We start from the raw sequence: 26,886 nt of genomic DNA, 5'->3' as shown, positions 1-26,886 counted from the left end.
AAGAAAAATAATGCTTAGCTATTCTCATTTAAAGTCCCTGGTCTATGATATGTTTGCTCTCACAAGTCAGGAATGCTGGTGAACCTTAGAATATATAACAAATATTTTTCATGGAAGCAAAATTGGCATTTAAATTGTTTTTGCTGTGCCCGTGTAGCTGAGGTGAGGTTTTCCACAAGCTGATGACATCATGATGAATACCTAATGTGTGTAACCATGGTAGATGACAAAAGTATGAGCAAAACATGCTGCCTGCTCTTGAGAGGCTTACAGTTTAGTAGAATAATTCAATTCATTAAACATTTACTAAACTCCTATGCTGTATCCTAGAGCTACAAAGCCTTCAAGAGAACTTCTTATTTGGTAGGGAAGCCACGTAAACAAATAATTACAGAACAGTGTGGTAAGTGCGGTTATAGAAGTTTGTACTGGAGCAAGATTCATTCAACATATGTATAGAGCATCTGTCGTATAACAGACATTGTTCTACATAGTGGGTTTGTAGTGCAGAATCAAAGTGACGTAGTTCTTGTCCTTGTGGCACTTGTAGTCTAGTAGGGCAGACAGACATTAAGTAAATATGTAGTGTCAATTTGTGATAAATGACAAAAGTGAAAACAGTGCTATGAGAGAATTTTAGGGGCAGAAAGTAAACTTTGATTGAATCTAACAGTCAGGGAGTAGGGGATATTTATATGCTGAGACCTGGAAGAGGAGTATAGATCTCTTCCTGCTACTCACGTAAAGGGATCAGGAAAGACGTTGGCTAGGCAGAGCTGAAAGGCCGGTGTGGCAAAGAGTGGTGAACTAGGGAGAGGGTGTGACAGGGTTAGAGAAGACAGGAGCCAAGATTATACAGGACCTTCATGGCATTGGTAGAGGTTGTAGATTGAATTCTAAATACTGTGGGAGCCTGGCACAGTGGCACACATCTGTAGTTCCAGCTACTTGGTAGGCTGAGGCAGGAGGATCACTTGAGCCCAGGAGTTCAAGGCTGTAGTGTTCCGTGATCCCACCTGTGAATAGCCACTGCACTCCAGCCTGGGCAGCATAGGTGAGATCTCATCCCTATAAAAATAAATACGTACTGTGGGAAACCAGTGAAGGGCTTTACATACGTAAAAGATCACTGTAGAGTGATCTTTCTGGAGAAAGATTTGGAAAGAGGCAAAAACAGAAATGAGGAGACCGCTTTAGAAGGCTCTTGCTGTGGTTTGAGGGTGAGATGATTATGCGCTGGCCTTCAGTTTTGCCAAAGAAGGTAAAGGAAAGTGGGCAGAACTGAGAAAGAATGGAGAAAATTTGGAAATGTGGTTGGAAGGGAGGATGAGGCTTTAAGGGAAAGATGACATCCAGTTTCGTGGCTTGAGTAACTGAGTAGTTGGATGTGCCATTTACTGAGATGGGAAGGACTGGAGGAGGAGCATGGTTGTTGGGGAAGATCAAGAGTTCAGGGCAGGTTTTACGGAGAAGGTAATCCTTAAAGCGGGTCAGACATAAGACATTGTTGTAAAAGGGTAAATGCCAGATCAAGATGAGTAATACAGATAGAAAGTGCCCTGAGCTGAGCAGAAGAGATCAGCAGTTAGGAAGGGTAGGGAAGGTTTCTTGGAAGACATGGGACACGAACTTGCCTGTGTGGATTGGATGGTACTTGGATTAGTGCAGGAAAAATATTCCAAGTATAGAAATCAAATAAATAAAAATATTGAGATAGATTATATCTTGTGAGTTATAAGAATTAAGTAGAACTGAGGAGGTTGAATTAGAAATGAGAGGGAGATAATAGCCGTCAGATTTATTAGGCTTTCTAACATAGAAGTTGGCATTTTAGGATAGTTAGTGTATTTATGTGTTGAATGAATTGAAAGCAAGTAGGTTGATTTTTAATTTTGTGTTTTGGAAACCTGTTGGTGTCAGAATAGAAATAAGGGCTTGGATTGGACTTACAAATCCAATGGGAATGGAAAGAAAAAGTGAACGGGACACAAGTGACTTTATTGGGATGGGGGAAGAAAAAGCATAGTTAATATTCAAGAACTTAAAACTTGATAAGTAGAAAGATGATTTTGTCAAAAGTGGAAAAGTGGGGAATGGGACTGATGGGGTTGGGGTAAGAAGTTTTTAATTTTAAATATGTTGAAGAGGAGTTTCCAGTGGGTTGAAACGTCTCATGAAGAACATTGAGTCAGAGCAGAAAAGCATATCTGTGACTTCACTGTTCAGGTTGTTTTTTTGTTTTGTTTTGTTCTCTTTTTTTTTTTTTTAAACCATCTTGAGCAAAATGGAATCAGGTTCTACGTAAACCCTCAGATTGAGAGATACCAATACTCAATAGCCCTGACAAAACAGAGAAACAGATTGTTCTTGGTCCTTTACTGTATGTATCTTACAGTAATTTTTTCCCCTTATTTTTATTGTCCTGCCAAGATACTTCAAGTGCATTTTCCGTACTTTAAGGACAGTTCCTTTGATCACTTTTATAAGATTGTGCCATTCGCTCTTTTTTTCTTCATGAGTCTTGCCTCCTTACTCTGTCACTCCAACTTTTTACCCCTTGTAAAGTCTCTTTCAAGCAAGTCTGGTGGAAAGACACTTTCACTTTGAAAGCCTGATGAATACTGTTATCCAGTCAAAACCTTCAGTTTTTGGTCATGCATTCTTTTGATGTCCTAATCTTTTGAGATTGTGGAACCTCTAGACTATTTGCTGACCAGATGGATGACTGGCCTTAAATGTTGAGTCATGTTCTGTTTGGCTGCCCTGTTTTAGAGAAGAATGCTTGGAGGGTGGGGGTTTTCTCATATGAAGAGCTGATGGGTTGGCTACTTTCAATTTCTTTGTCTTAGCATTTTCTTGCTACCTCCCACAGGGATCCATATGGCTTTGGAGACAGTCGAGATTCAAGGCGTGATCGATCCCCAATTCGAGGAAGTCCAAGGAGAGAGCCCAGGGATGGCAGAAATGGCCGGGATGCCCGGGACAGCAGAGACATTCGAGACCCCCGAGACTTGCGGGACCACAGACATAGTAGAGATTTGCGGGATCACAGAGACAGCAGGAGTGTGCGGGACGTTCGGGACGTGAGGGATCTTAGAGACTTTCGTGATCTAAGAGACTCTAGGGATTTTCGAGATCAGCGAGACCCCATGTACGACAGATACAGAGACATGAGAGACTCCCGAGATCCTATGTACAGGTACATACGTAGTTACTCTGCTTGTTTTTTCCTGAGTTCTTTTTATGTATGTTCTGCTAAACTAATTGAAAGCTCTGTAAGAGCAGTAATTTTATCAGCCTTTTATTTCTGGTGACTGTCAAGTGGTAGATGTGCTGCTGCTCAATAAATTTTGCAAAGTATGAATGATTTTCAACATTTTTAACAGAAAATAACAGTGTTGGAAAGGTATGGAGAAATTGAAACTCTCAGAAATTGTAGGTAGGAATGCAAATTGGTATAGCCACTATGGAAAACAGTTTGGCAGTTCCTTAAAAAGTTAAACATAGAATTACCATATGATCTATCAGTTCCACTCCTGAGTATACACTCAAAACAATTGAAAAGAGGGACTCAGTTGTACATGAATATGCATAGCAGTACTATTCACAATAACCAAAAGGTAAAAACACTCCAGATGTCTATCAGCAGATTAATGGATTTTTTTTTTTTTTTCTTTGAGACAAGGTGTCATTCTGTTTCCCAGGCTGGAGTGCAGTGGCATGATCACAGCTCACTGCAGCCTTGACCTGCCAGGCTTAAGTACTTCTCCCACCTCAGCCTCTCAAGTAGCTGGGACTACAGGCATATGCCGCCACACCTGGCTAATTTTTTTGTATAGACGTGGAGTCTCACTGTGTTGCCCAGGCTGGTCTTGAACTCCTGAGCTCAAGGTATCCTCCCGCCTTGGCTTCCCAAAGTGCTGAGATTACAGGTGTAAGCCACTGTGTGGATTTGTTTTTAAGTGGTGTATTCATATAATGTGGTATCATTCAGCCATAAAATGAAATGAAATTCTGATCTGTGGTACAGCATGAAGGACGTTGAAAACATTATGCTAAGTGAAATAAGCCAGACATAAGACAAATATTGTATGATTTCACTTTATGTGAAATATCAAGAATAGGCAAATTTATAGAGACAGAAAATAGATTAAAGATTACCAGTGGCTGGGGAGAGGGGAGTTATTTCACGAATACAGAATTTATGTTTGAGGTGATGAAAAATTTTAGATAATGGTGATGATTGCACAGCATTGTGAATATAATGCCACTGAATTGTATACTTAAAAATTGTTAGGCCAGGCGCAGTGGCTCACGCCTGTAATCCCAGCACTTTGGGAGGCTGAGGTGGGCGGATTGGATTGCCTGAGCTCAGGAGTTCAAGACCAACCTAGGCAACATGGCAAAACTCCATCTCTACTAAAAAATAATAATAATAATAATAATAATTGTTAATATGGCAAATTATTGTTATATGCGTTTAGATATAATTTTAAAAAGCACAAGGGAGGGACATGTAATGTTTCCTCAAAACTAATATCAATAATTCCTGCCAGTTATTTTGCATTTAATATATGCCAAAGACCATGCTAAGTGCTTTCTGTACATCATCTCCATGAGACAGGTTAACTCTATCACAGCCACAGAGCTGATAATGCAGTGAGTCCCAGATATAAACCTCATTTGTCTAATCCCAGAGAATTCTCTAGGTGACTTTTTCAGGATAAGACACAGTTTTATCTTTATGAAAATTTCCTTAACTTTTCAGGAGAGAAGGCTCTTATGACCGATACCTACGAATGGATGACTATTGCAGGAGAAAGGATGACTCTTATTTTGACCGTTACAGAGATAGCTTTGATGGACGGGGCCCTCCAGGCCCAGAAAGTCAGTCTCGTGCAAAAGGTAAAGTAGCTGAAACAGTCTATTCCTATTATTGATAGAACACTTTACAAAAGAGAGAGGAAACTAATAACCAGTATCCCATCTGAAAAAGGGCTAGTGCCTTGGCCAAGCAGTGTATAAAAGAAGAAATATAAGTAGCTTATTAGTGGGTAAAGAGCATTTGGCTTGAAAATGATTTTTAAGATGCAAATTAGTACCATCATCTGGTTTAGTCATCCAACAAGAAGAAATAAATATGAAATTCCAGCAATAAGAAATGAACAAAATGCTGGTCACTGTGGCCACCACCTGTAATCCTAGCACTTGGGAAGGCCAAGGCCGGCAGATCACTTGAGCCCAGGAGTTCAAGACCAGCTTAAGCAACATGATAAAATCCCATCTCTATAAAAAAAATACAAAAATTGTCTTGGTGCAGTGGTGCACACCTGTAGTCCCAGCTACTCGGGGGGCTGAGGCAGGAGGATCGCTGGAGCCTAGGATGTTGAGGTCTCAGCAAGCCATGATTGTGCCACTGCACTCCAGCCTGGGTGACAGAGTGAGACCCTGTCTCAAAAAAAAAAAGAGAAAAATGAACAAAAGATTGGAGTTGAAGACATTAAGTGCTTGTTTTTTGCCTACTGACCAAGTAACTATGACTGACTATCTGCATTATCTAGGCAAAATAGGTTTTTGGGTTTTTTTATAACTTTTACCTAACAGCATCTCTTTTTTAGATGAAGACAAACATGTCTTTTTAAAGCCTGGTTTTTCTCAATACATCTTTAAAGGTTCTTAAATTATTTCATACCTGGCCAAGTTGAAATCTTTAAGAATCTCATTTTTAATTTTAATTTTTTAATTTTAAACTTTACCACTTGATTTTTGTCTTTTAAAAAAAGAACTTTAAAATTTTTAATTTTAAACTTTACTACTTGATTTTTTTCCCCAAAAAAGCAAAAATGCAGATTAGAATAATAATAATATTCTTATCTGTCAAGTTGGCAAGACTTAAAAAGAATGACAGTACTCACTGTTGACTAAGGTGTGGAGAAATAGGCACTAGATGATCTACCTCTGTGGAGGTATAAATTAGTATCAGCCTTCTCAGGGAGCAGCTTGGCAGTAAGTATCAGATGCAGCATTAAAATGGCCACGTCCTTTAATCCAGCATTACATTTTGGTTAATTTATAATAGTAAAAAATATTAATACTGGCTGTTTTTAGGAGATAGACTAGAGGATTGATTCAGAGTATTATGACCTTTGCCTACAAGTAGCTCAGGATTTAAAATGAGGGTCCAGTCCTTATTTCAGTTTACCCTGGTGGTGTTTTGCAGAGCGTTTGAAACGTGAGGAACGGCGTAGAGAAGAGCTTTATCGTCAATATTTTGAGGAAATCCAGAGACGCTTTGATGCCGAAAGGCCCGTTGATTGTTCTGTGATTGTGGTCAACAAACAGACAAAGTAAGAACCCTTAGATATTTCTCCCCAGTAAGGAGAAGAGTCAGAGAAATTCAGGCTCCTGTTTAGCACCTCTGTCCACTGAATCTGAGCTGTGTATTCTTGCATTGCTGTGCTCTGTTAGCCAAGGTTCTTTCAGTTATAGGTGACAGAAAACTCAATTCAAATTGAGGCCAAAAGGGACATTTTTCATTTAAGCAGAAAGTAACTGGGAAATTGAGGCACAGCCACATCCAGGATCAAACCATGTCATCAAAATTGGTCTCTGTGTTAGTCTCTAAGCACTGTTTTCCTCAGATTTGCCTTTGTTCTCAGGCAGGTTTTGTGCTCGAAGAGGCAGAATGGCACTGGCCCTAAACGTGTGTCGTCTTAGCTTAGCAAGCCAAGTGGAAAGAGAGCTTCTCTTTCCCAGTGTTTCCACCTGAAGTTCTGCAGTTCTTTTTAGATTGACCTGACTCACTTTCCCATCCCTGAGCCTGTCACTTTGGCAGGGGTGCTGGATGTTCTGATTGGCCAGGGCTAAGTCATGTTCCCATCCCAAGAGCTAGAGGTGGGATTAGCCCTGTGGAACCATGCAGACTGAGAGTGGAAGAGGGTGTAGGCGCTGGTCAAGCAGAGTAGTATATACTCCCTTCATGGGACAACCCAAATGCCCAATACTTTGGGATACACGCCTCTGCATTTGTCAGCCAAGAACCAAGTCTTTGTGAAGTACCATGGCCTTGCAGAACTGTTACATGACCATGTTACCAAGCTAGGGCTCATAGCATTGTTTCACTGCATCCCTGTTTTACATTTTCTCCTTGAAGAGGCAGAGCAGAGAAGCAGAAAGGAGTATAGCAGCTTGCAGGCTTGGCAGTAGCTATGTTCCCTTTCCCTAGGTGGTACTAAGTAAATAACTTCATGTATTTTCTAGCAGTTTGGGGTTAAAGAGCTAATTTCAAGGCAGTGACTAGGGAAATAGGTGTTGAGACATCAAGCAGTAGGCAGAGTTCACAGGCTCTTGGCTGTCTTGTTCAGTGATAGATGCTGCTTTTAACTCTAGAGAGCTTTTTTTGGACACATGATAATAGCTGTTATTTTCTGAGCACCTACTTTATGTACTACCCCATACTAGGTGCCTTACATAAATTATTTTTAATCTTCACAGTAATCATATAAAATGAGCATTCAGCAAATCTTTTATATGTATGGTGGATGGCGGGTATTGGGGCTGTATAGCCTCATTCCACTGGTGGAGCTTACACCCAATGGGGCAGGTGACAAAAGCATACAGGTGATGAGTCCTATGAGAAGAGAATGTCAGAGATCTAATTTAGATTGGAGGGAAGGTCAAAAAAATGACGTATGAACTGAGCCATGTTACTCCTGTTTTATTAGTAAAGAAACTGATGTTTGTAAGAGGTAAATGGACTTGCTTAAGCTTCACAACTTTGCAAATAAATTTTAAGGGCTGGGATCCAAACACATGTTTCTAGCATTAAACCCATGATCTTCCCACTGTGTTGTGCAGCCTACCCAAAAAGAGATAAGTGCCACAAGTCTTAGGGAGCAGGATGGTCTTAAGGAAGGACCACAGGGCTAGAGAATCAAGAGAAGGACCTGGGTATCATACTGTGCTACTAGCAACTTCTGACGTGATCTCAAGCAAGTCACAACCGTTCTGAGGCAGGGTAGAGAGAGAGTATTGGTCTAGATACTTGGATCCTGAATACGGTACTGGGGTAGACTAAGGTGTGAGTTCTCAGTAGGAACACACACAACTGGCTTGAGACACACGATGCAGATTTGGAGTTGGTCGCTCACCTGGATCTTATTTATTTTTACAGAGACTATGCTGAGTCTGTGGGGCGGAAGGTGCGAGACCTGGGCATGGTAGTGGACTTGATCTTCCTTAACACAGAAGTGTCACTGTCACAAGCCTTGGAGGATGTTAGCAGGGGAGGTTCTCCTTTTGCCATTGTCATCACCCAGCAACACCAGATTCACCGCTCCTGCACAGTCAACATCATGTTTGGAACCCCGCAAGGTACAGAGTCAGAATACCAGAGGTAGTCACTAGTCCATTATTAGTCCTTTATGCCTTACTCAGAAGAAGCAGGTTTTGGGCAAATGACTCTTATATCTCAGTTCATATATGGTAGGGCCCCTCTCTTAAGTACCATGGAAGAGTCTTGCATAGTCACTTACTTATCTGATAGTTTCTTAGTGGATCTCTGTTACACTATACTTAGCCACTAGGTATATACAGTGGTGTGCTGGCACACGTGTAACAACAAGTTCCAGTGTGGGGGGAGGGCGTTTATAGCATTTGCTGATCTCCATGGTGTAAATACTCCCACCATGTTTCAGTTCAAGCCACCAACCTGAAGTCACTGAAGGGAGAGTTGGAAAGAATTGTACACAGTTGGCTCTTGCCACTGAGATCTGGCTCCAGCACACCTCTGCCATGTACTCCACTGAATGTGACAAAATCCTTGCTTCTGCCAGCTTTCTAATGGAGGACAGAGAATATAACAGGCATTTAGGGTCCTTTTTGTAAGTGTGCTGGAGAAGTAACCAGAGGGGCTAAGAGGCCGTGACCCTGTAGAGGCCCAGGCCCAGTTCTCGAAGTCCTCCTCAGAAGTAGCTTTTAATGCATTGAGCCCAGAGGATTAAGAGTCCGCCAGCTGATACCCTGCTCCTCACTCTTACAGCACAGACTTAACCCTTTTCCCACTATACTCAGGATCTCTCTTTGCCTCACCCATTACCCTCATAACCATACAATTACATAAGGATCTCCAGTGGGTCATTTGTCTGAGGAATAGTCCTCAAGATGTGTGAGGACTAAAGTTCTAAGGAGTCCTCTCACTACCCAGTAAACCATGTTGCCCATGGGTGAGGAGAGGAGGTTATTTAGGGTCACAGTTTGATCTTAATCCATGACTTTTGAACTGATGAATTAAAAAATGGTAGGCCAGCTCTGTCCTGAGGAGCACAGTGGAGAGCCCTGCTTTCCAGAGGGGCCTGTTGGCCTCCTGCTGCTGGTCTAGAGGCTGTTGGGCCTGCCTCCCGTGGCTGTTCCCCCACGTGGTCTGTTTGAATCTGCGGGAGGATGTCATGTTTCTTTGGTTTTTACTGCAAGTCTGTGATCTAGGAATTCCCCCAAAGAACCAGCTGTATATAAAGGTGCATCTCCCCACCAAAAGTGTTCATTCACTTCCCTTCCTGGCCTTCATCTCTCCCCCCACACCACCGCACTCTCAATCTCAAGGCTTTTTGTCACCAAAATGATTTTCTTGCTGGTATGAGGTTAGGAAAGACTTGACAGAGTGCAGCAGGTGGGCACTTAAATATGTCATGGAAGAAAATAACTCATGTCATTTCCTCCTACAGAGCATCGCAACATGCCCCAAGCAGATGCCATGGTGCTGGTGGCCAGAAATTATGAGCGTTACAAGAATGAGTGCCGGGAGAAGGAACGTGAGGAGATTGCCAGACAGGCAGCCAAGATGGCCGATGAAGCCATCCTGCAGGAAAGAGAGAGAGGAGGCCCTGAGGAGGGAGTGCGTGGGGGCCACCCTCCAGCCATCCAGAGCCTCATCAACCTGCTGGCAGACAACAGGTACCTCACTGCTGAAGAGACTGACAAGATCATCAACTACCTGCGAGAGCGGAAGGAGCGGCTGATGAGGAGCAGCACCGACTCTCTGCCTGGTGAGCTACGTGGCAGGGCCGAGGTGAAGTTCTGACTCTGCATTTCTCTAATCCCCAGGCTCTGTTGGGAGGGTGTCAGGCCCAGGGCTCTTTGGAGTGGGTAAGGGAAATAAGTCCATCCCTTGGGTTCTCCCGTGGGCCACCCATGCTGATATAATGTTAATAATAACTTTATATTTGGGTACTGAATGCTGATCCCTATAGTTAATGTGTTGGATTGACTAGTATTGCTGGCTCCGTGGTAGCCAGGATGGATGCCCTTTTGTTTTTTAGCAGTTCTCTAGGGGAACTAGCCTATTGTTTTCTGTAAACAGCACATATCATGAAGCGGCCTCTTTGGGAAATTGATGTTATCGTCTGTGTACTGTATGATTGATGTGACTCAGTGATTGTTGTTCTTCCTTTGGCTGCTAGGCCTCCTGCCCTTGGGGGGTACTTTGAACCAGATACCTTCCTCTTCTGTCTTCCAGGCCCGATTTCCCGCCAACCACTCGGGGCGACCTCGGGTGCCTCGCTGAAGACACAGCCAAGCTCCCAACCGCTCCAGAGCGGCCAAGTGCTCCCCTCTGCTACACCCACTCCATCTGCACCCCCCACCTCCCAGCAAGAGCTTCAGGCCAAAATCCTCAGCCTCTTCAATAGTGGCACAGTGACGGCCAATAGCAGCTCTGCATCCCCCTCGGTTGCTGCCGGAAACACCCCAAACCAGAATTTTTCCACAGCAGCAAACAGCCAGCCTCAACAAAGATCACAGGCCTCTGGCAATCAGCCTCCAAGCATTTTGGGACAGGGAGGATCTGCTCAGAACATGGGCCCCAGACCTGGGGCTCCTTCCCAAGGGCTTTTTGGCCAGCCTTCCAGTCGCCTGGCACCTGCTAGCAACATGACTAGCCAGAGGCCTGTGTCTTCCACAGGTATCAACTTTGACAATCCAAGTGTACAGAAGGCTCTGGATACCCTGATCCAGAGTGGCCCTGCTCTCTCCCACCTGGTTAGCCAGACCACAGCACAGATGGGGCAGCCACAGGCCCCCATGGGATCTTACCAGAGGCATTACTGAAGCTAAATCTTTCAACTCTCCCCAGTCCCCTCATCCCCTGGCCTCCTCCCACTTACTTGTTCTAAATAGAGCTGTTTGGAGGATGTTCTCTGCGCTCCCAGGCCGGCATCGAGTGTCATCAATTTCTACCACCTGCTCTCTCTTCTGCCCAAGGCTGTGTTGCTTATTCCTTACAAAGTTTATATTGCATTTGGGGCTGTATCTTTTTTTGTTTTGTGTTTTTTGTTTTGTAGAAAATAAATATCTCTGGGGGCAGTACAGGTGTCTGGGCTTATATTTGATGGGGTTTCTCCGGTCCCTGTTTCTACTGGATTTGGAGCCAGGCCCAGCTAGCCAAGTTTGGAATGGCATTTGTCATGTCAGTAGCCACCACCTTTGTTCATTGTGAACCTACCAAGGCTTTCCAGCTTCATACACATTGACCAGAGCTCAAGCTCCTGCCTGCAACTCCTGCCTAGAGTTGAAGAAAAGCAAACTGGCCTTGGCAGGCACAGTGTCATCATACCCTCACCCCATATGTTTGGGGTCTGCTTGAGGATTCATAAATCAGCCACTCTGGATTGTTGAGGAATGGCCATGGCAGCCACAGAAAAAAGAATTTTTCTCTCTGAGCCAAGGTTGTTTTTTGTTTTTTTCTCTTTTCTTTTTTGTTTTCATTTCATTGGAAGATCTCCAATGGACTGAACAGCTCCAGTCAGCAGCAGTTACCACAAACTGTGAATCTGGGCCCCACCACTCTTCCCCGTTAACCAGTTCTGTCAGCATCCCCCTCTCCAGCAGCACTTCCATGAAGTCGGTTCTGAGACTTTGGCCGTGAACACCCGTTTCTTCAGTGATTTGTTTTGGGCTTTTGGCTCAAAACCCCAGGCTCTTGTTTTTGTCTAGACTCTTATTCTGTTTCCTGAGCAGCAGGACGTAGGGACCACTTTGATGTCAGACTTCTGGTAGCTGGACATGTTCTCGAGATGGGTGGCTGTTCACGACTTTTGTACCAGAGTGAAATTGTTAGAGGGAGGGTTTCTGGCTGTGGTTCTAAATGGAGCCCCAGGAAGCTGCCCTCTCCCCAGGGTTTGTGCTCAGTAGAGCCCTGTGGATCACAGTCTTGAGGTCCTCTAGCAGGGGTGAGGGAGAGCAGCGACTTCAGCTGAGTCCCTGCCAGTGGTTAAGCAAACAATGGTTTCAAAATTCAAGGTCCCCAAATGGCAGCATTTTATGTTCTGACCTGTTTGTGTTATATAGTGGGTTTTTTTTTTCCTCTTTGGAACTCTTGTGTTGTTAATAAAATGAAATGATTACTTTTTAATTAAAATGAAAAAAAGTAAAAGCTTTGTTCATCTTTCTTGGGTGTGAATATGCTCTTTGCAGGATGCTTTCCCCAAGTCAGAGGTGAGGGCTCCTGTCTCGAGGACTCTGGTCTGCCCCCTTTTGTCCTCAGCATATGATCCGGCCTCAAACCTCTTTGAACCCTGCCTTCTCTTCATAGGTAGCTCACTTAGTTAGAGGCTTTAATAACAGTTCAGAGCAAAGGCCTGTTGGCTAATTATAGTGCTGTGTTCAACATCCTGCTTCTGGTAGACATTCATTGTGTCAGCAGCCTTGTCCTCTTATTCTAGGAAAGGAAAACAGGATGTGAGGAGGCCATTTGTGGTTAGTGGCCATTGGTAGGGGGGCACTTCCTGTTTTCATTTTGTCTCAGTTGCCACCCTCTGTTCTACCCATTGTGCAGGGAGTTGGCAGAATTCATAGAACCTGAAGGAGCCTTGAAGAGCATTTAATAACTTGGGGTGGGTGTGGTGAAGTGGGTGGCACAGGCCTCCAGTGAGTTAGGGACCAACGTGCCAAGAGCGCTGAGCCTCACCAGTAAGTGCTCACTGCCTCCTGGGGGTATCAGTGCAGCCTGACACCTACACTTAGAAAGTGCTCACTACCTCCTAGAAGATGCCAGTGCAGCCTGACACCTAGTAAGTGCCTGCCAGTCTCTTAGGAGATGATAGTGCTGCTCTCCAGGCCAGGGCCCTGGAGCTATCGGTGGATAAATTAGATCACCAGACCTGGGCCATTAGCCCATCTCTTCTGTCGGTGGTCAGTGTTTCTGATTTACGAGTGTGGGGTCCTCCTGGAGGGCCCTCTGGAGTGTCCAAACAGCACATCTCAGGCCATGAAGGGTATAATAAAATTATTTTTATTGCATTTTGTGCAGACGGGAGTCTAAAAAAGTAATACAGTAAAAGCCATAAAGCATTAAATGGGAGCATTCAACAATAAAGGAAAGAACCAACCCTCTCCTTTTCATATTGGCACAAAGAACACAAGATCAATACTGAGGCAGGATGCGGAATACTGAACACTTACACTGAAAATTAAAGGCAGGCCTAATAATAATAGTAGTAATAGTAATAAATACTCTTGATTTGGTTTGCAACCTCTCCTATTTACAAGGGTTTTCAACTTCATTGCATTGCCCTGCACATAGATCGTCTAAAACAAAAGCAACACTAGTTATCACTACAAGGCTATTGAAATATTGCACTCAGAATAAAAGTCACTTGAATGGACATGAAACATCTAACTACAGTGATTATAAAGATAATTTGATGAATGACTTGTGATAACATTCATAACAAATATTGCACATGTAGCACAGAAAACTTGGGTTTTTGTTGTGGGATGTCTGTTTCATCAACGGAAACTTTGCTCTTGCCAACCAGACAATCTGGGCCCAGATAGTGCAACTTTGGTTCCCTAATTGATGTTAATACAGCCCCCTTCTGCACAGCCCATCACATCAGCTCTGGAATATTCAGGCCCCCAGAAGGCAGGACCTGGCTGTGGTGTTCAGAGGGAGGTCTACTGAAGGATGCAGGGGGCTGGTGTCTAACACCTCCAGCTTCCTGATTGAGTACCTGAAAGAATCTATCCAGTCCCCTGATCGAATCTCAGAGGGGACTTGGCGTAACTGGCAGACCTCCAAACCTACCCCAGCCACACCTGACGCTGTCTGGGTGGCGCCAGCTCCAGCTCTGCCTTGGGCTCAAAGGAAAAGAGGTGGTGAGGTCCGGATTACTCAGTGGCCCCAGCTCTGGGAGGTGGGTGAGATGTCAAACTAGGTGCGCAGGTCAGGGCCCTGGGGCTGGAGGTACTGTACCCAGTCCCAGATGGTGCTGGAACCAGCATGCAGTGCCTGACCCCCTTAGTAATGTGCCCTAGGGGAAGGGAACCCGGCCACCGCGCCTTCTCTAAGGACAGAGCACGCCTCAGACCAGGCTGGTGGAGCGGAAGCGCCAAGGACGAGCTGGGGAAGCCAAAGGCCCTGGGTCCTAGTTAGAGGAGAGCAGACAGGCGCTAAGGACAAAGCGCGTGCGACTCCAGCCCTCCCTCAGGCCCAGGTCCCCGGGAGACGGAGCTAGAGGCCGCTGCTAAGCAGCGAGGCCTGGCCCCAGAGCACGGAGAAGGCGGCTGGGTCCCTCAGGCGAGACAGGAGCTGCCAGATGGGGACGGGGGAGGAATATCACGGGCGGCTCTGGGGCCTCTCAGTGGGTCCGGCCCCTAAACCAGAATCGGCCCCCTCCTCCCTCACTTGTCCCAGGGAGGAAACTCCGGGGAGGGGGCGCCCTCCAGCTCCACAATTTCAGTCTTTGGCGAGGAGCCATGGGATACGGGGAGCAGGCGACAAGCCGACTGAGGAGAGACGCCTGCTCCCCAGCGAAGGCACCGGGGCGGGGCTTCCTCGGTGGGGCGCGGGCCTCTCGGTTTCTTCCTCTTGAGGAGCACCCCTCCCCTATCCTGGCCCCAACTTGCATAAGAGCCGATGAGAAGAGGTTGCTCGCGTCTCTGCAGCCGCAGTGGAAGCTCACGTCCGCTGGGAGGCGAATCCAGGAAAAGTTGGACCCTTGTCTCACCTCATCTCGGAAAACGACTGGAGAGGAGGGTGGGAAGCCAAGGGCGCGCGGAAAGGGCGAAGAGGCGAGAGCAGGACGGAGGTGTCGAGGGAACGAGGCCACGACCCCCGCCTGGGCCTAAAGCACTTTCGCTCTCAAACTCTTGGACGTCAAGGAGAATTCAGCTTCCCAAGGCCTCGCCTCCCTGCAGTGCCCCCAGGGGGAGAGCTCGACTGTGGCGAGAAGTCTGTTGCGCTTCTAGTCACATAAATATGGGGACGTTAAAAATACACGCGATGTCTCCTGTACACTATGTATAGGCTCGGCCGCCCGCGCCCCATGGCTCGGCGAGAAGGGGCGGCGGAGACGGCAAGCGCGGCCTTCCCACCCCGCGGGCCTCCGGGCCGCCGGGAGCCAGGGAGCAGCGCCGGAGGAGCGCAGAGCGAGGACCGCGGCGGGAGTGGGAAGGGGAGGAATGGGCCGCATGGACTACCTGGGGGTCCCCAAGGCCCCAGCTCCTCTCCTTTCCGCGCCTTCTCCCAACCTTTATTGCAGCGTCTCCTCCGGCGAGACGAGGCCGGGCTTAGAAAAAGGGCAGCGAAGACCCACGGGCCAAACCGGCACTGAGGAGCTCTGGTCTCTGCGCGGCGGGGCGCCCTCTCCGAATCAGCCCCAATAGGCGTGGCCTCCGGGCTTCAGGCAGCGGGGTAAGGGGCCAGGACACGGGCACAGGGTCTGTATGTAAACGGTGACAGCGGCGGGGGGCGCGGCGAGGGCTCCGGAGCCGCGGGCCGGGCGCGCTCGGGCCCGGGTGGCAGGTCCTGGTTCTCAGGAGTAGATGGTGATGACCTCGCGGCCGCCGCCGCGGACCAGCATCACCCGGTCCAGGTGCTCTGTGAGGACCTCGAGAAACTCCATGTCTGAGAGCCGGTCAAGGAGAAAGACCCGGTCTCCTTCCCTCCCGACGAAATTGGGGTCGCGCTCGGCTGCCAGGGGACCTCTCGCGCCCGTGTCCCTGTCCGAGGTGCTGATCCGGAGGCAGGAACAGCTCAGCTCTTCCATCCCAGGGACAGGACCCAGATTCCCTGACGTCCACCTCCCTCTTTCCCCCAATTTTAATTCCAGGATACAGTTTTCATCACCATTGCGGTTGCGGGGAGGCCCAGGCATGTTGAGCAAAACAAGCTTGGCGTCCCGGGATTTCTTCACGATGACCTCGTTCAGCCGCACGGCCGTGTGCATGCGCCGCACGTTGGACTGGTTCCTGCGGCAGGAAGGAGGAGTGGAGACCGCGTGAGCCGGGGGGGTAGAGAAGATTGGAGCCAGTCGCCCTTCCAGCCCGAACTGGGCTGCTGGGGACTGGTTCTTGCAAGCCTAGGACCACCAATCCTAAACATCTCCAGGCTAGGCTATTCAGAGATCCCAGAGGTCGTGGCACCAATTAGGGGTTCACAATAGAGTGAGGAGGGTAGGGACCCTGGCCATCCTAGCAGAGAGAATGAAAAAATGCTGAAGCACTTACAAGTTCTCCCACTCCCTTCAGGAAACACAAGAGATGCAAAGAGAGAAAGAAAAAGAGCAGAGTCAGAAAAAGAGGAAGACACTGGGGGCTTGGGCCATGGTCATCTGCCCTGAGTCCTGCTCTGCCAGCCCCCACACCCTTCACCTTTCCGCTGCCTGCAACTGGGAATTCTGAGCCTTAGCAATGGGGCCCAACCCCCTAAGTCCTCAGATGGGGAAACCAAGACAATGTCTGAGCTGGGTCTGCAGGCTGACAGACCAGGATGCCTTCTGCTCTCTTGCTCTGCCATGGGGAGCAAGACCCTTTAGCTCACCCCAGCCCCCAGCCCTTAGCCCCCAGGCCCGTACGGCTTCATGCTGAAGAAGTCCTTGATGCCCTCAGAGGAGACAGGACTGGGGCCCTTATTCTTCTCTGCCACCGACTTGTCCTTGGTCCAGGTGAGATGCACCTTCTCCGGATCTGTCTCCCCTTCCCCCTCAGGCTCCTCCCCTGGGGACGGGGAGCTGCTGGGGCAGCTGGGAGCACTCTGATCGTGGATCAGCTGCACCTGAGGGATGAATGAAGCGATGGCAGTTGAGTCCTTTGGAGGCCAAGGGCTCTGCTCCCACTAGTTGGGGCCAAACCACCCAAGCTGCACACCTCCTCCTCTGGCTTCTCTTCACTGTCACCAGCCGTCTCTTCTGGGACGTTCAGGCGGAGCCGCGTGTTGGCTGGATTCTTTCTCCGGATTGAGCCTCGTGACTCATCTGTGATACTCTGGATCTAGGGAGTGACATAGGTTGGTGCCAGCTCTGCTGGGAGTCACCACCCATGCCCTGCAAAGAGCTATCACCAGAGATGATGTTCAGCCAGGATGCACTTTCTGGAACTGTACCAGTTGTTAAAATATTGCTATGATTTGAGACCAAATAGCTACTGCACCACTGATCTGCCTGCCCCACCTCCTCTCCAGAACCCCAGACCTCATCTGGCAACAAAAGGGTTAACCTTGGCACAGCAAGGCTCTGCCTAGCACTATGGTCCAATGTCAGTCCTCAGTCCACTGGTCAGTGACCATGCCATGTTTTACCATTTTTACTACCTCCCTTGGATAACACTCCCAGCCTTGGAGGATCCATCCTTCCCATCTCAAAGTGGTACCCATCACTCATCCCCCTGAGAATCCATCAACCACATTCTGATAAATACATTACCCACCCCTGGGAGACTCAAAACCCATGGGTCTATTACCCTCACGTGTAGGATTGCCACCCATTCCCTGGGCAACTTATCACCCACCTCCAGGAGCCCTTCTGTCCCCAGCTGGGGTAACACCACTCATTTTCCCAAGGACTCCACTCCCTTGGGTGGGTCTTTCATCCATACTCTGGTGGTTCTACATCACCCACACCTAGAAGATCTTACACCCACACCCTATGGGGGGGCTTATCACCATTACCCCTGAGATCCCATCAATCACACCCTAGGGGATTTTCCCCTAACTCCCACACATCAGTTATATCTCTAAACACCCATCTGTTACCCACTCTCTAAGGGTTTCTACATGAGCCCTTATCCCTCACACTGGCAGCCCACACCCCTAAGGACTCATCATCCATATGTATTTAGCATCCACTCTTCTCTCTCAGGCTCCAGAAGTCACATACAGAGGAGAAGATCTGTCACCCATACCAAAGTCCCTCTGCCTCCTGGCTGGGAGGTTGGCAGTGAAGCTGCAGTGTATACTCCTGCTGTCTGGGAGATCAGTGTCAGGAGGTGTGGTTGGGGGAATCAGGGAGATGAGGGTGAAGTTGAAATGCCAGGAGTGTCAGCCCTGAGGCATCCTAAACCTGCCACCCAGAACTGGCAGCAGTTTGAGGCTCTCAGGGGCCAGCCAGGGCAACCTCACCTCCCGCTCCCGCTCATTCTTGGTTAAATGCATCTGTTTGAGGATCTGGGAACGCTGCTCCATCACCAACGTCTTCTCATAGGTGTAAGCTGAGATGTCGCTCTCATGCTGTGGGCAGACAGAGGTTGGGGTTGGGGGGTGGGGAGAGGAACACGGAGGAAAGCATGAGGTCTGAGCCCAGGTGAAAGGCCAAGGGAAGGAAGGAAGGCCCCCGTCCTTCTGGCAGCCTAGGGCTTCCCTACCCAATCATTAATTTTGTCAAGGGTTGTAGGAGGCAAGGACGTAGCAGAGAGGGCAATGCTCTTGCAAGGCAGGCAGCTCATTCCCTCCTCAGCCCAGCACAGGACCAGGCATATGAATGGATGAACTAATGAATGAGTGGATTAATTAATCACCTGGGTGAATGGAGAAGGGAAAGAAGAAAAGGAACAAAGCGATGAATGAATACATGCAAGAATGAATGGGAGAGTGAGTGAATGAATACTTCAATGAATACATAGGTAGATTAATGAAATCACAGAGGGATGGGTGGATGGACACATGAATTGAGAGGATGGTTGGACAAGAGGCTCTACAGGATAATCACCAGAGGCACACGCTCTAGAGCCAGCCTGCCTGGGTTTGAATCCTGCCTCCACCAGGTACTCTGTGTTATTGGGCAAATTACAGTCATATGCCAAATAACACCATTGTATGTGCGTCAATGGCAGACTGCACATAAAATGGTGTTCCCTTAAGATTACTGTATTTTTGCTGTATTTTTTCTATGTTTAGACACACAAATACTTCCCACTGTGTTGCCATTGCCTACAGTACTCAGTAGAGTAACATGCTGTATAAGTCTGTAGCGTAAGAGCAATAAGCCTTTGTGTGTAGTAGGCTGTACCAGCTAGGTGTGCATAGATACACTCTATGATGTTCACACAACAAAATCACCTCACAACACATTTCTCAGAACATATGCCTGTTGTTAAGCAATGAATACGTGACTGTACTTCTCTGCACTTCATATTCCTAATCTGTAACATGGAAATGCTGATAATTGTATCTATCTCATTGGTCGTTGTTGGAATTTATGTACATATAAAGTGCATAGAACAGTGCCTGGCATATAATAAGCACTAGACATGGCTACTTTCATAGAGAAGGGAGGGATGGCTGAATATGTGAGAGGCTAAGAGATGGATGAGGGGGAAAGGATCCAGCATCATAAGCTGATGGGTGTTAGAGTTGCCCTACTTGGTGCTGGGGCCAAGAGGAAAGAGGGCCAGGTGGAACCCCAGCGGTGTCTCCTGGGGACTCACCATCTCCACCACCTCGACCTCCGCAGTGATGCGTAAATGATACAGAAATGTGGTCAGATCCTTCTTCATCTGGATGCTATTGTCATCCATCTGGGCCACAGTGAAGATACGCATCTTGCACTTCCGCCAGACCTGCAGGCGGTGAAGGGGATTCAGAAAGGTCCAGCCCAGATGTGATGAGGAGATCCAGGGCCAGGCCCTGTCCCCTCACCCTTCCCCTCTTCCCACCCACTCCTCACACATACATGCAGACCCCAAATCCTCTGTCTTTGGGGCCACTCTCTACAAAACCTTCCCTGCTTAGGTCTGAGGGGCCCCCATTAAAGAAAGCATCACTGGCTTGGGCTAAGCATTGCTCTCCTTGCAGCAGTGCACCTGCAAGAGGAGAAACCATCAGTTCCTAACATCTCAGAATGAAGTAGGTCAGCAGATCCCTTTCCCAGGAGTTTACAGGGGAGGAAGGACACGGAAGCTGACCCTGGCCAGAGCCCCTGAGTCTGACCTGCAGTTGTGCACATATGCACACAAATGCATACATGCATACACACACTCACACGTGCATACACTCACGCACACAACTCACCTTGTGGTGCCGCAGCAGGAAGGGCAGCAGCATGAGCATGCCTCCATCGTGCACAATCCACCAAACGTCGATGCTGCCCTCAGAGAAGCGCTCAGGGTTCCCAGGAAACATGGAAACGTTCTTGGTGACCAGCAGGGCTAAGTGGCCAGCTGTGGTTTCCCGGACCAGCTCTGAGGGAGGCCAAGGAGAGGGCCAGAGGGGGAAACAGTGACTCTGGTTCTCCCAACACCCAGAAGCAGCCACAAGGGCTCCTGGCAGCCAGCACTCCACCCCACTCCAACTGGCCTTGGCCATGGGCTGAGTGGTCAGAAAACCAGCATCTACTTGGGCCCCATCATATATTTATTGTTTAGATCTAGGAACGTCTCTCAACCTCTCTAGGCCTCAGTTTCCCCACCTGTCAAATGGCAATAACACCACCTGCCCTTTCTGATTACTAAGAGCCCATCATGTATGACCACACTGAATCCTCCCAACACCTTGTAACCATGATCTACCTATAAAGGAGACAGAATAGCTTGGAGCTAACAGTGTAGCCTCCGGGCTGGTTCAAAACCTGGCTCCCCACTTTGTGACTTGGAGCAAACTTCTTTTTCATTTACTCTGTAGTTTGCCAGGTTGCCCAGCTCAAACTCCTGAGCTCAAGCGATCCACCTGCCTTGGCTTCCCAAAGTGCTGGGATTACAGGCGTGAGCCACTGAACCCAGCTGGAGCAAACTTCTTAATCTCTCTGTGCCTCAGTTTCACACCAAAAAAGATGGAGATAACAATGCGTAGCCCTCCTAGGACTGATGAGAGAATCAGAGAAAGCCTTAACTTGCTGGCACACAGAACTCAGTCTAGAAACGTTAGTTATTATATATACTATTACCTACGATTACCAAGAAATCTGATCTCAGAGGGAGTGAGTCACGTGTGCACAGTCACACAGCTAGGAAGGACCAGAGTTGAGATGTGGGCCTAGCCTCTGTGACTTCAGAGCTGTAGCTCTTCCCACTGCCCTGCACTGTGTTCCTCCCAGGGCCTGTGAGCGCTGCAGGAGCCAAGACTGTCTCGTTCACAGCGGAGTCCCCAGCGCCCAGCACAGTGGCTGGCACGTGGCCAGCCTTGACTGCTGTCACCTGCATATGCTGAATCCACACTTGGCACGCAGTGCTTGGGAAACCCCTCAGGCCCAAAGCAGCGGAAATCCAGTTCCACCCCTCTACAGCCCCCAGCCCCACCCCTCTTCTGTCCCCAGCCCCCAATAGCATTACCAATGAAGTTCCTCCACGTCTGATGATCTTCCTTCTGGCGCCAGTTGCGGGGCCAGCCAACAAGCACAGTGTTGTGCTGCAGCCCCCCGAGGCCCCCGGACTGGATCAGATGGGACACGCCATCACGCAGGTTGGAGGAGATCACCACCTGGCAGAAGCCCTTCACCTTCTCTGCCTCCATCAGGCGCCTGATAGACTAGGGGAGGGGGAAAAGACAAGGACCAGCCTCAGGCCTCACTGGCCCTGGCTGGGCCCATTGTAGCCTCCTTCCCTCCCGTCTCTCCCCTCCTTTCATCCCAATCTTCCTGAAGCTCAGCTCTGATCACGTCAGTCTCTGGCTCCAGAATGGCACATGGCTCCCCATCATCTCTGTGCCCCATTCCTTCTTGATCAATCAAGGCTCTTCATGATCTGACCACACTTTCTGCCACCCTCCCACTGCTCATACAGCCTCCCTGCCCGACATGCTCTCCACCATCACCCTGACACACGCCCCTGCCAAGTTGTACGTGACACCCTGTCTGGCCCAGCTCAAATGTCGCCGTCTTCAGATACCACCCCCACCCAGACCAGAATTAAACTGGGCTTCTCTGCACAGCCAGACAATTTGTTTCAACAATCTTTCTAAGTAGCATAATAAGTATTTTAAGGGCCCCCATTTAAACTGTACTATGAGGGAAATAGTCTTATTACTCCCATTTTATAGATGAGGAAACTGAGGCTTGGAGAAAGGAAGACTTGTTTAAGGACACACAGCTAATGTTACTGTGAGGATTCAAGTCAGGGAAGTCTGACTCCAACCCCCACACTCTTAACCACCACCCCTAAGTCAAACAGATAGAAGTTCAACTCCTATCTCTGCCACCTCCTGGCTGTGTGACCTTGGGTGAGTCACCTAACCACCCAAGGGGTCAGGACAAGCTACCTTGTTTAGGAATAGGGAGAATCACATGTCATCATGCACATAGGGCTTAGTTAGTATCCTGCCTGAGGAATCGAAAACACTCATCACATTGTACGACCCTGATGTTATTAACTCTAACAGCATTTATCGACATCCGGTGGGTCTGAGAGCCTTCTGTGTATGCTCTGCCTTCCCCACCAGCCTGTGAGCACCTCGAGGGCTGGGACTTGGTCTTGAACATCTCCATCTCCCCTGTGCCTCGCCCAATGCCTGGTGCACTGCACATTCTCAGCCACCGCGTGTTGAATGGAACTGACCAGTCAAGGCCTCCAGCTCTGGGCCCTGACAGATCAGTGTGAACAGCCCAGTGAGGCAGAAGCAGCGACTGTTGCAAGCCATCAGGGGTGCCCCTCCCCATCTCACCTCTGCTCCTTTGGGCCTCTTTTTCTCTCTCCACTGCTAGCCACAGCCCTGATGGGAGAAAGGCCTGACCCTCAGACAGAACCTACTTCCTCTACTACCCTTGGGATCCAATCACCTGTTTGTGTGCTTAAGGCAGACACTGGCCACCACAGCCCACATTGGTTCTGTAGGCTGCTCTGTAAGCATGGACTAGTGGGTGGAACCAAGAGCAGGTGACACAGAGCAGGGGCCTGAGTTCAAATCCTGATGTTGCTTCCCACCAGTTTTCTGACTTTCAGCAAGCAGCTTTCCGACTTTCAGCAAGCAGCTTTCCCTCTCTGGGTCTCAGTTTCTTCCTGTATCAAATGTGGATACTCACCTTGTCAACCCCAGACTGTAGGGATCAAGAGTCCACAGCTGGGAAATCACCTTGAAAGATTTATACTTTGGCAGGAAGGAGTCTAGAGTAGGAGTTCAAGGAGTCCTAATTTGAATCTTCGTTTTCTGTCCTTAGACATATGACCTGACTTGTCTAAGCCTCAGTTTCCTTATCCATAAAATGGGCCCTTCTGCCTCTGATGGTCTTTCATGCTGTGAGTTGAATTCTAAAGAACTCACTGTCTAGGCTCTTAGGCTCTTCCTCTAAGGAAAAGAAAAGAAATGCCTGCACTTCCTTTGATCCTGAAGGTGATGAGGAAGGAAAGTACAAAAGGATAGAGACTGTCTTCCTAAGTGTCCTGACCTTTTCCCAAGCCCAACCAGGGCCTCTGCTCACCTCTTCTGCCCGCTGGGCCTGTGGATGATTTTCCAGAAAGGTGCCCTCAAGGACAGAGCCCACGATGGTCAGGCCCTTCCCTGCCTTCAGCTGGGAGGTCAGTGAGAGCAGCTGGGGGTGCACCACATTCTGGTCTTGGTCCACACGCACCAGCACCAGCAGCTGTGGCCTGAAGAGTGTGCAGAGTCACATAATCCATATACCATGTAACCAACCATCCACACACCATACACCCATCACCAGGTCATCTAGCCATCTCTCCTCTATAACCATCTGTCCCATCCACCTATACCCCTCACCACCCATCCATTCATCTACCCATCAACCCATTTCTCCATTCACCTCACTCACCTATCTACCCATTCAACCACCCACCCACCTATTTTATCCTTCAGTCATCCACTCATATGCATATTTCTTTACTGATACATGCATTATTCATTCAATTATCCACACATCTACCTACCTATCATCCATTCCTACATCCATCGATTCACGCTTTTGCCTGCCCACGTGTACATAAACTTATCCATCTACCCATCTATTTATGCATCCCTTTCCTTAGTCATTTAGCCGTCTTAGTCCTCCAACCACCTATCAACTTCGTAGCATTCTCTAAGCACCTACTCTGGGCTAGACCATGTGCTGAGCATTTGGGAATTCACAGATAAATAATACAGAGCCCCAGGTTCTGGGAGCCCAGTTTAGTCAACTGGGCTCAGCCAAGACAAGTCAACAATGCCCTAACCTAAGTCAGGGTTCCAGGCTCTACTCTTGGCAAGGTGAAACACAGGGAGATGAATGAGGGGTTGGGCATGCAGCACCCAGGGCTAAGAGGTGGGGTGTGAGGATTCCATCTCCAGGTCTGCCTTCTGTGACCTGTGAGATCCTCTCTGACCTCCAATTTCCCCCTTTTTTTTTTTTGAGACAGGGTCTCACTCTGTCACCCAGGCTGGAGTGCAGTGGTACAATCTCGGCTCACTATAACCTCTGCCTCCTGGGTTCAAGCTATTCTGCCTCAGTATCCTGAGTAGCTGGGACTACAGGTGCACGCCACCATGCCTGGCTAATTTTTGTATTTTTAGCACAGATGGGGTCTCGCCATGTTGTCCAGGCTTGTCTCAAACTCCTGGCCTCAAGTGATCCACCTGCCTCAGCCTCCCAAACTGTTGGGTTACAGGCATGAGCCACCACACTCGGCATCCCTGATTTTCACGTGAATAAAATGGATGAATTGTCATTAATCTAGAGATGCCTAAGAGCCCCTATAACTCTCAAAGGGAACGATTCCACCTGTCTCAGAGCAAATGCTACATGATCTGATGTTTGTCTGTCCCCGTGTGTGTCTTCTCCACAAAACTGTGAGCTTCCTACATCCCCAGAGACTAGAAGGGGACTTGCCATACATCAGGCATTCATGTTTTATGAAAAAATGATGGAAATGATGAAATGAATGAATGGATGACTGCTCAGGAGGCTAGCATGGTGGGGTATGTGGACATTTACATACCCACATAAATGTCTGGAACTCAGCTCAGCCTCAGTGTTTCAGGTGGGAAGGAATCAGACAAGGCTGGGCTTTTAGGGCACTACTCAGCAAAACAAAGCAAGCAGGATAAGTGAGGCCCTGCTCCCTTCCCCCTATCTCCTGAGCCTTGCACTCATGCATACACACTCTCATGCACACCCGTGCCCTCACCACTTACCTCCAGTTCTTGGTGTGTGGGGGCCCTTCCTCCAGGCGTAAGAGGGCATAGCGAGCCGCACTGAGAGACAGACCTCGTATCCCATCGCCCCACTCCTTCTCTGCCCTGGGAGCCGGGAAGTGGATCACATGAGAGCAGAAAGCCAGGAGGGGGCAGGGAGAACCATCTACACTGCACCAGCTACCCCAGGGCAGAGCCATCTCTCAGGCTCAGAAAGGACATGTGTATCACTCCTGCCAACAGACTCAACCAAGCCTTGGCTAAGTTTCCTTGGAAAATCACTTCTAAATCCATTCTCTCACCATTCCTGTCCATTTCTCAAAGCCTCTGCCTCCACCCCCCATCTTCCAATGTCACCCCATATCACCCTCTCCTTCTACTCCAGCCCCATCCTCTCCTACTCCCTGCTTCATCTCACCCCCACCACCCCAATCCCTCATGACCCCTTCCCTCTCCTTCCCACCACCCTTCAGCCTTCCCCAGCCACCCCAACCTCCACTCCCCACACTCACCCACGGTACTCAATGTACTTGTAGATGAGTCCAGCAATGAGCATGGCTACCAGTGCATAATACCAGGAGCAGATGAACATGAGGGCCAGGCAGAGGCTCATGCCCAGGAAGGAGAGGGTCCTAGACAAGGTGGGGAGACCCAGCCTCTGAGCCCCAGCAGGGCTGTTGCTGAAGCTGGGACTTAGAAAGCAAGAGGGAGATGGGGCAGGGCATGGGCAAGACCTGGGAGGTGACAGCCCGGTCTAGGGGAACTCACACCATCATCCCCATGAGGACTACGGGGATATGGGATCTTCTGGGTGAGGAGAAGCCACAGACAGGGCACTACCCAATGCCCTGCCCAACTCCTGACACCCCACACCACCCTGTCCCTGTTCCTCAGACCCTGCCAGACAGGCCTGGCCAGGTGCATTCTGAGGCCAGGGTCTCAGGGGAGTGGAAACGGGTCCTCCCAGGAGAAGGCCACCAGCAAAGCCGGAGCATCCAGACAGGAGTGGGCAGCCCTGGTTCTAGCCCAGTTGTGTCACAGTCTTGCTGGGGGACCTTGGGCCGGTCCCTTGCCCTCTTTGGGCCTCAGTTTCCTTTTGTAGGACAAGCATGATCATTTCTGCTCCGTCTGCCCCCGAGGGCCTATTGTGAGGATGAAGAGCCATAGAGGAAAATGATAAGAGAACTGCAGCCTCTGTGCAATGAGCATCTGCCATGTACTGTAGTCCTCACAAGAACCCACAGGCAGGTGCAGCTATCATGCCCATTTCACAGCTGAGGAAACTGAGGTTCTGAGAAGCTACATCATCAGCCCAAGGTCTCACAGCTAGGAAGTGCAGAGTCATGATTTGAACTCTGGCCAGCTGACTTCCAGCCTCCCTGCTACATTGTGAGCTATTGGGCATCACGGACAGGAGAGAGATTCCAGCTGAGACCGCTTATGATGCTGCTATGTTATTATTTATGATTGTTAGGAGACCCTCTCCGGGACCTTCCTCATGTGAGTTGGTCAACAAAAGCTGGAGAAAAAAGGATGTCCTCTTCAGGTTTGGGGTCCTTAGACCC

General features: G+C 48.7%; 2 protein-coding genes across 5 annotated transcripts in view; one reads left to right on the top strand and one right to left on the bottom strand.

Annotated features, from left to right (window-relative positions):
• The window catches only part of NCOA5 (nuclear receptor coactivator 5), a 29,049-nt gene extending 16,622 nt beyond the window's left edge, over nucleotides 1-12,427 (top strand). For 2 of the 3 annotated variants that reach the window (XM_057300791.2, XM_034946906.3), the window contains 6 exons: nucleotides 2,873-3,199; nucleotides 4,769-4,905; nucleotides 6,221-6,347; nucleotides 8,174-8,373; nucleotides 9,723-10,043; nucleotides 10,514-12,427. In XM_057300791.2, the coding sequence (XP_057156774.1) occupies nucleotides 2,873-3,199; nucleotides 4,769-4,905; nucleotides 6,221-6,347; nucleotides 8,174-8,373; nucleotides 9,723-10,043; nucleotides 10,514-11,103 (1,702 nt within the window). In that variant the 3' untranslated portion in view covers nucleotides 11,104-12,427. Of the gene's footprint in view, nucleotides 1-2,872; nucleotides 3,200-4,768; nucleotides 4,906-6,220; nucleotides 6,348-8,173; nucleotides 8,374-9,722; nucleotides 10,067-10,513 lie in introns of all 3 variants that reach the window. The other variant, XM_034946907.3, reaches the window with a different exon arrangement.
• Nucleotides 12,428-13,264: 837 nt separating this feature from the next.
• The window catches only part of SLC12A5 (solute carrier family 12 member 5), a 38,380-nt gene continuing 24,758 nt past the window's right edge, over nucleotides 13,265-26,886 (bottom strand). For both annotated transcript variants that reach the window (XM_003825998.6, XM_003825997.7), the window contains exons 15-26: nucleotides 25,834-25,953; nucleotides 25,322-25,426; nucleotides 23,616-23,784; nucleotides 21,535-21,730; nucleotides 20,279-20,448; nucleotides 19,696-19,827; nucleotides 18,392-18,499; nucleotides 17,143-17,265; nucleotides 16,851-17,050; nucleotides 16,504-16,518; nucleotides 16,112-16,245; nucleotides 13,265-15,901 (exon numbers count right to left, since the gene is read on the bottom strand). In XM_003825998.6, the coding sequence (XP_003826046.1) occupies nucleotides 15,810-15,901; nucleotides 16,112-16,245; nucleotides 16,504-16,518; nucleotides 16,851-17,050; nucleotides 17,143-17,265; nucleotides 18,392-18,499; nucleotides 19,696-19,827; nucleotides 20,279-20,448; nucleotides 21,535-21,730; nucleotides 23,616-23,784; nucleotides 25,322-25,426; nucleotides 25,834-25,953 (1,564 nt within the window). In that variant the 3' untranslated portion in view covers nucleotides 13,265-15,809. The remainder of the gene's footprint in view (nucleotides 15,902-16,111; nucleotides 16,246-16,503; nucleotides 16,519-16,850; nucleotides 17,051-17,142; nucleotides 17,266-18,391; nucleotides 18,500-19,695; nucleotides 19,828-20,278; nucleotides 20,449-21,534; nucleotides 21,731-23,615; nucleotides 23,785-25,321; nucleotides 25,427-25,833; nucleotides 25,954-26,886) is intronic.

The sequence above is a fragment of the Pan paniscus genome, chromosome 21, assembly GCF_029289425.2.
Source record: "Pan paniscus chromosome 21, NHGRI_mPanPan1-v2.0_pri, whole genome shotgun sequence".
In the NCBI taxonomy this organism is placed as follows: domain Eukaryota; kingdom Metazoa; phylum Chordata; class Mammalia; order Primates; family Hominidae; genus Pan; species Pan paniscus.
This window is presented reverse-complemented; position numbering and strand designations above follow the sequence as displayed.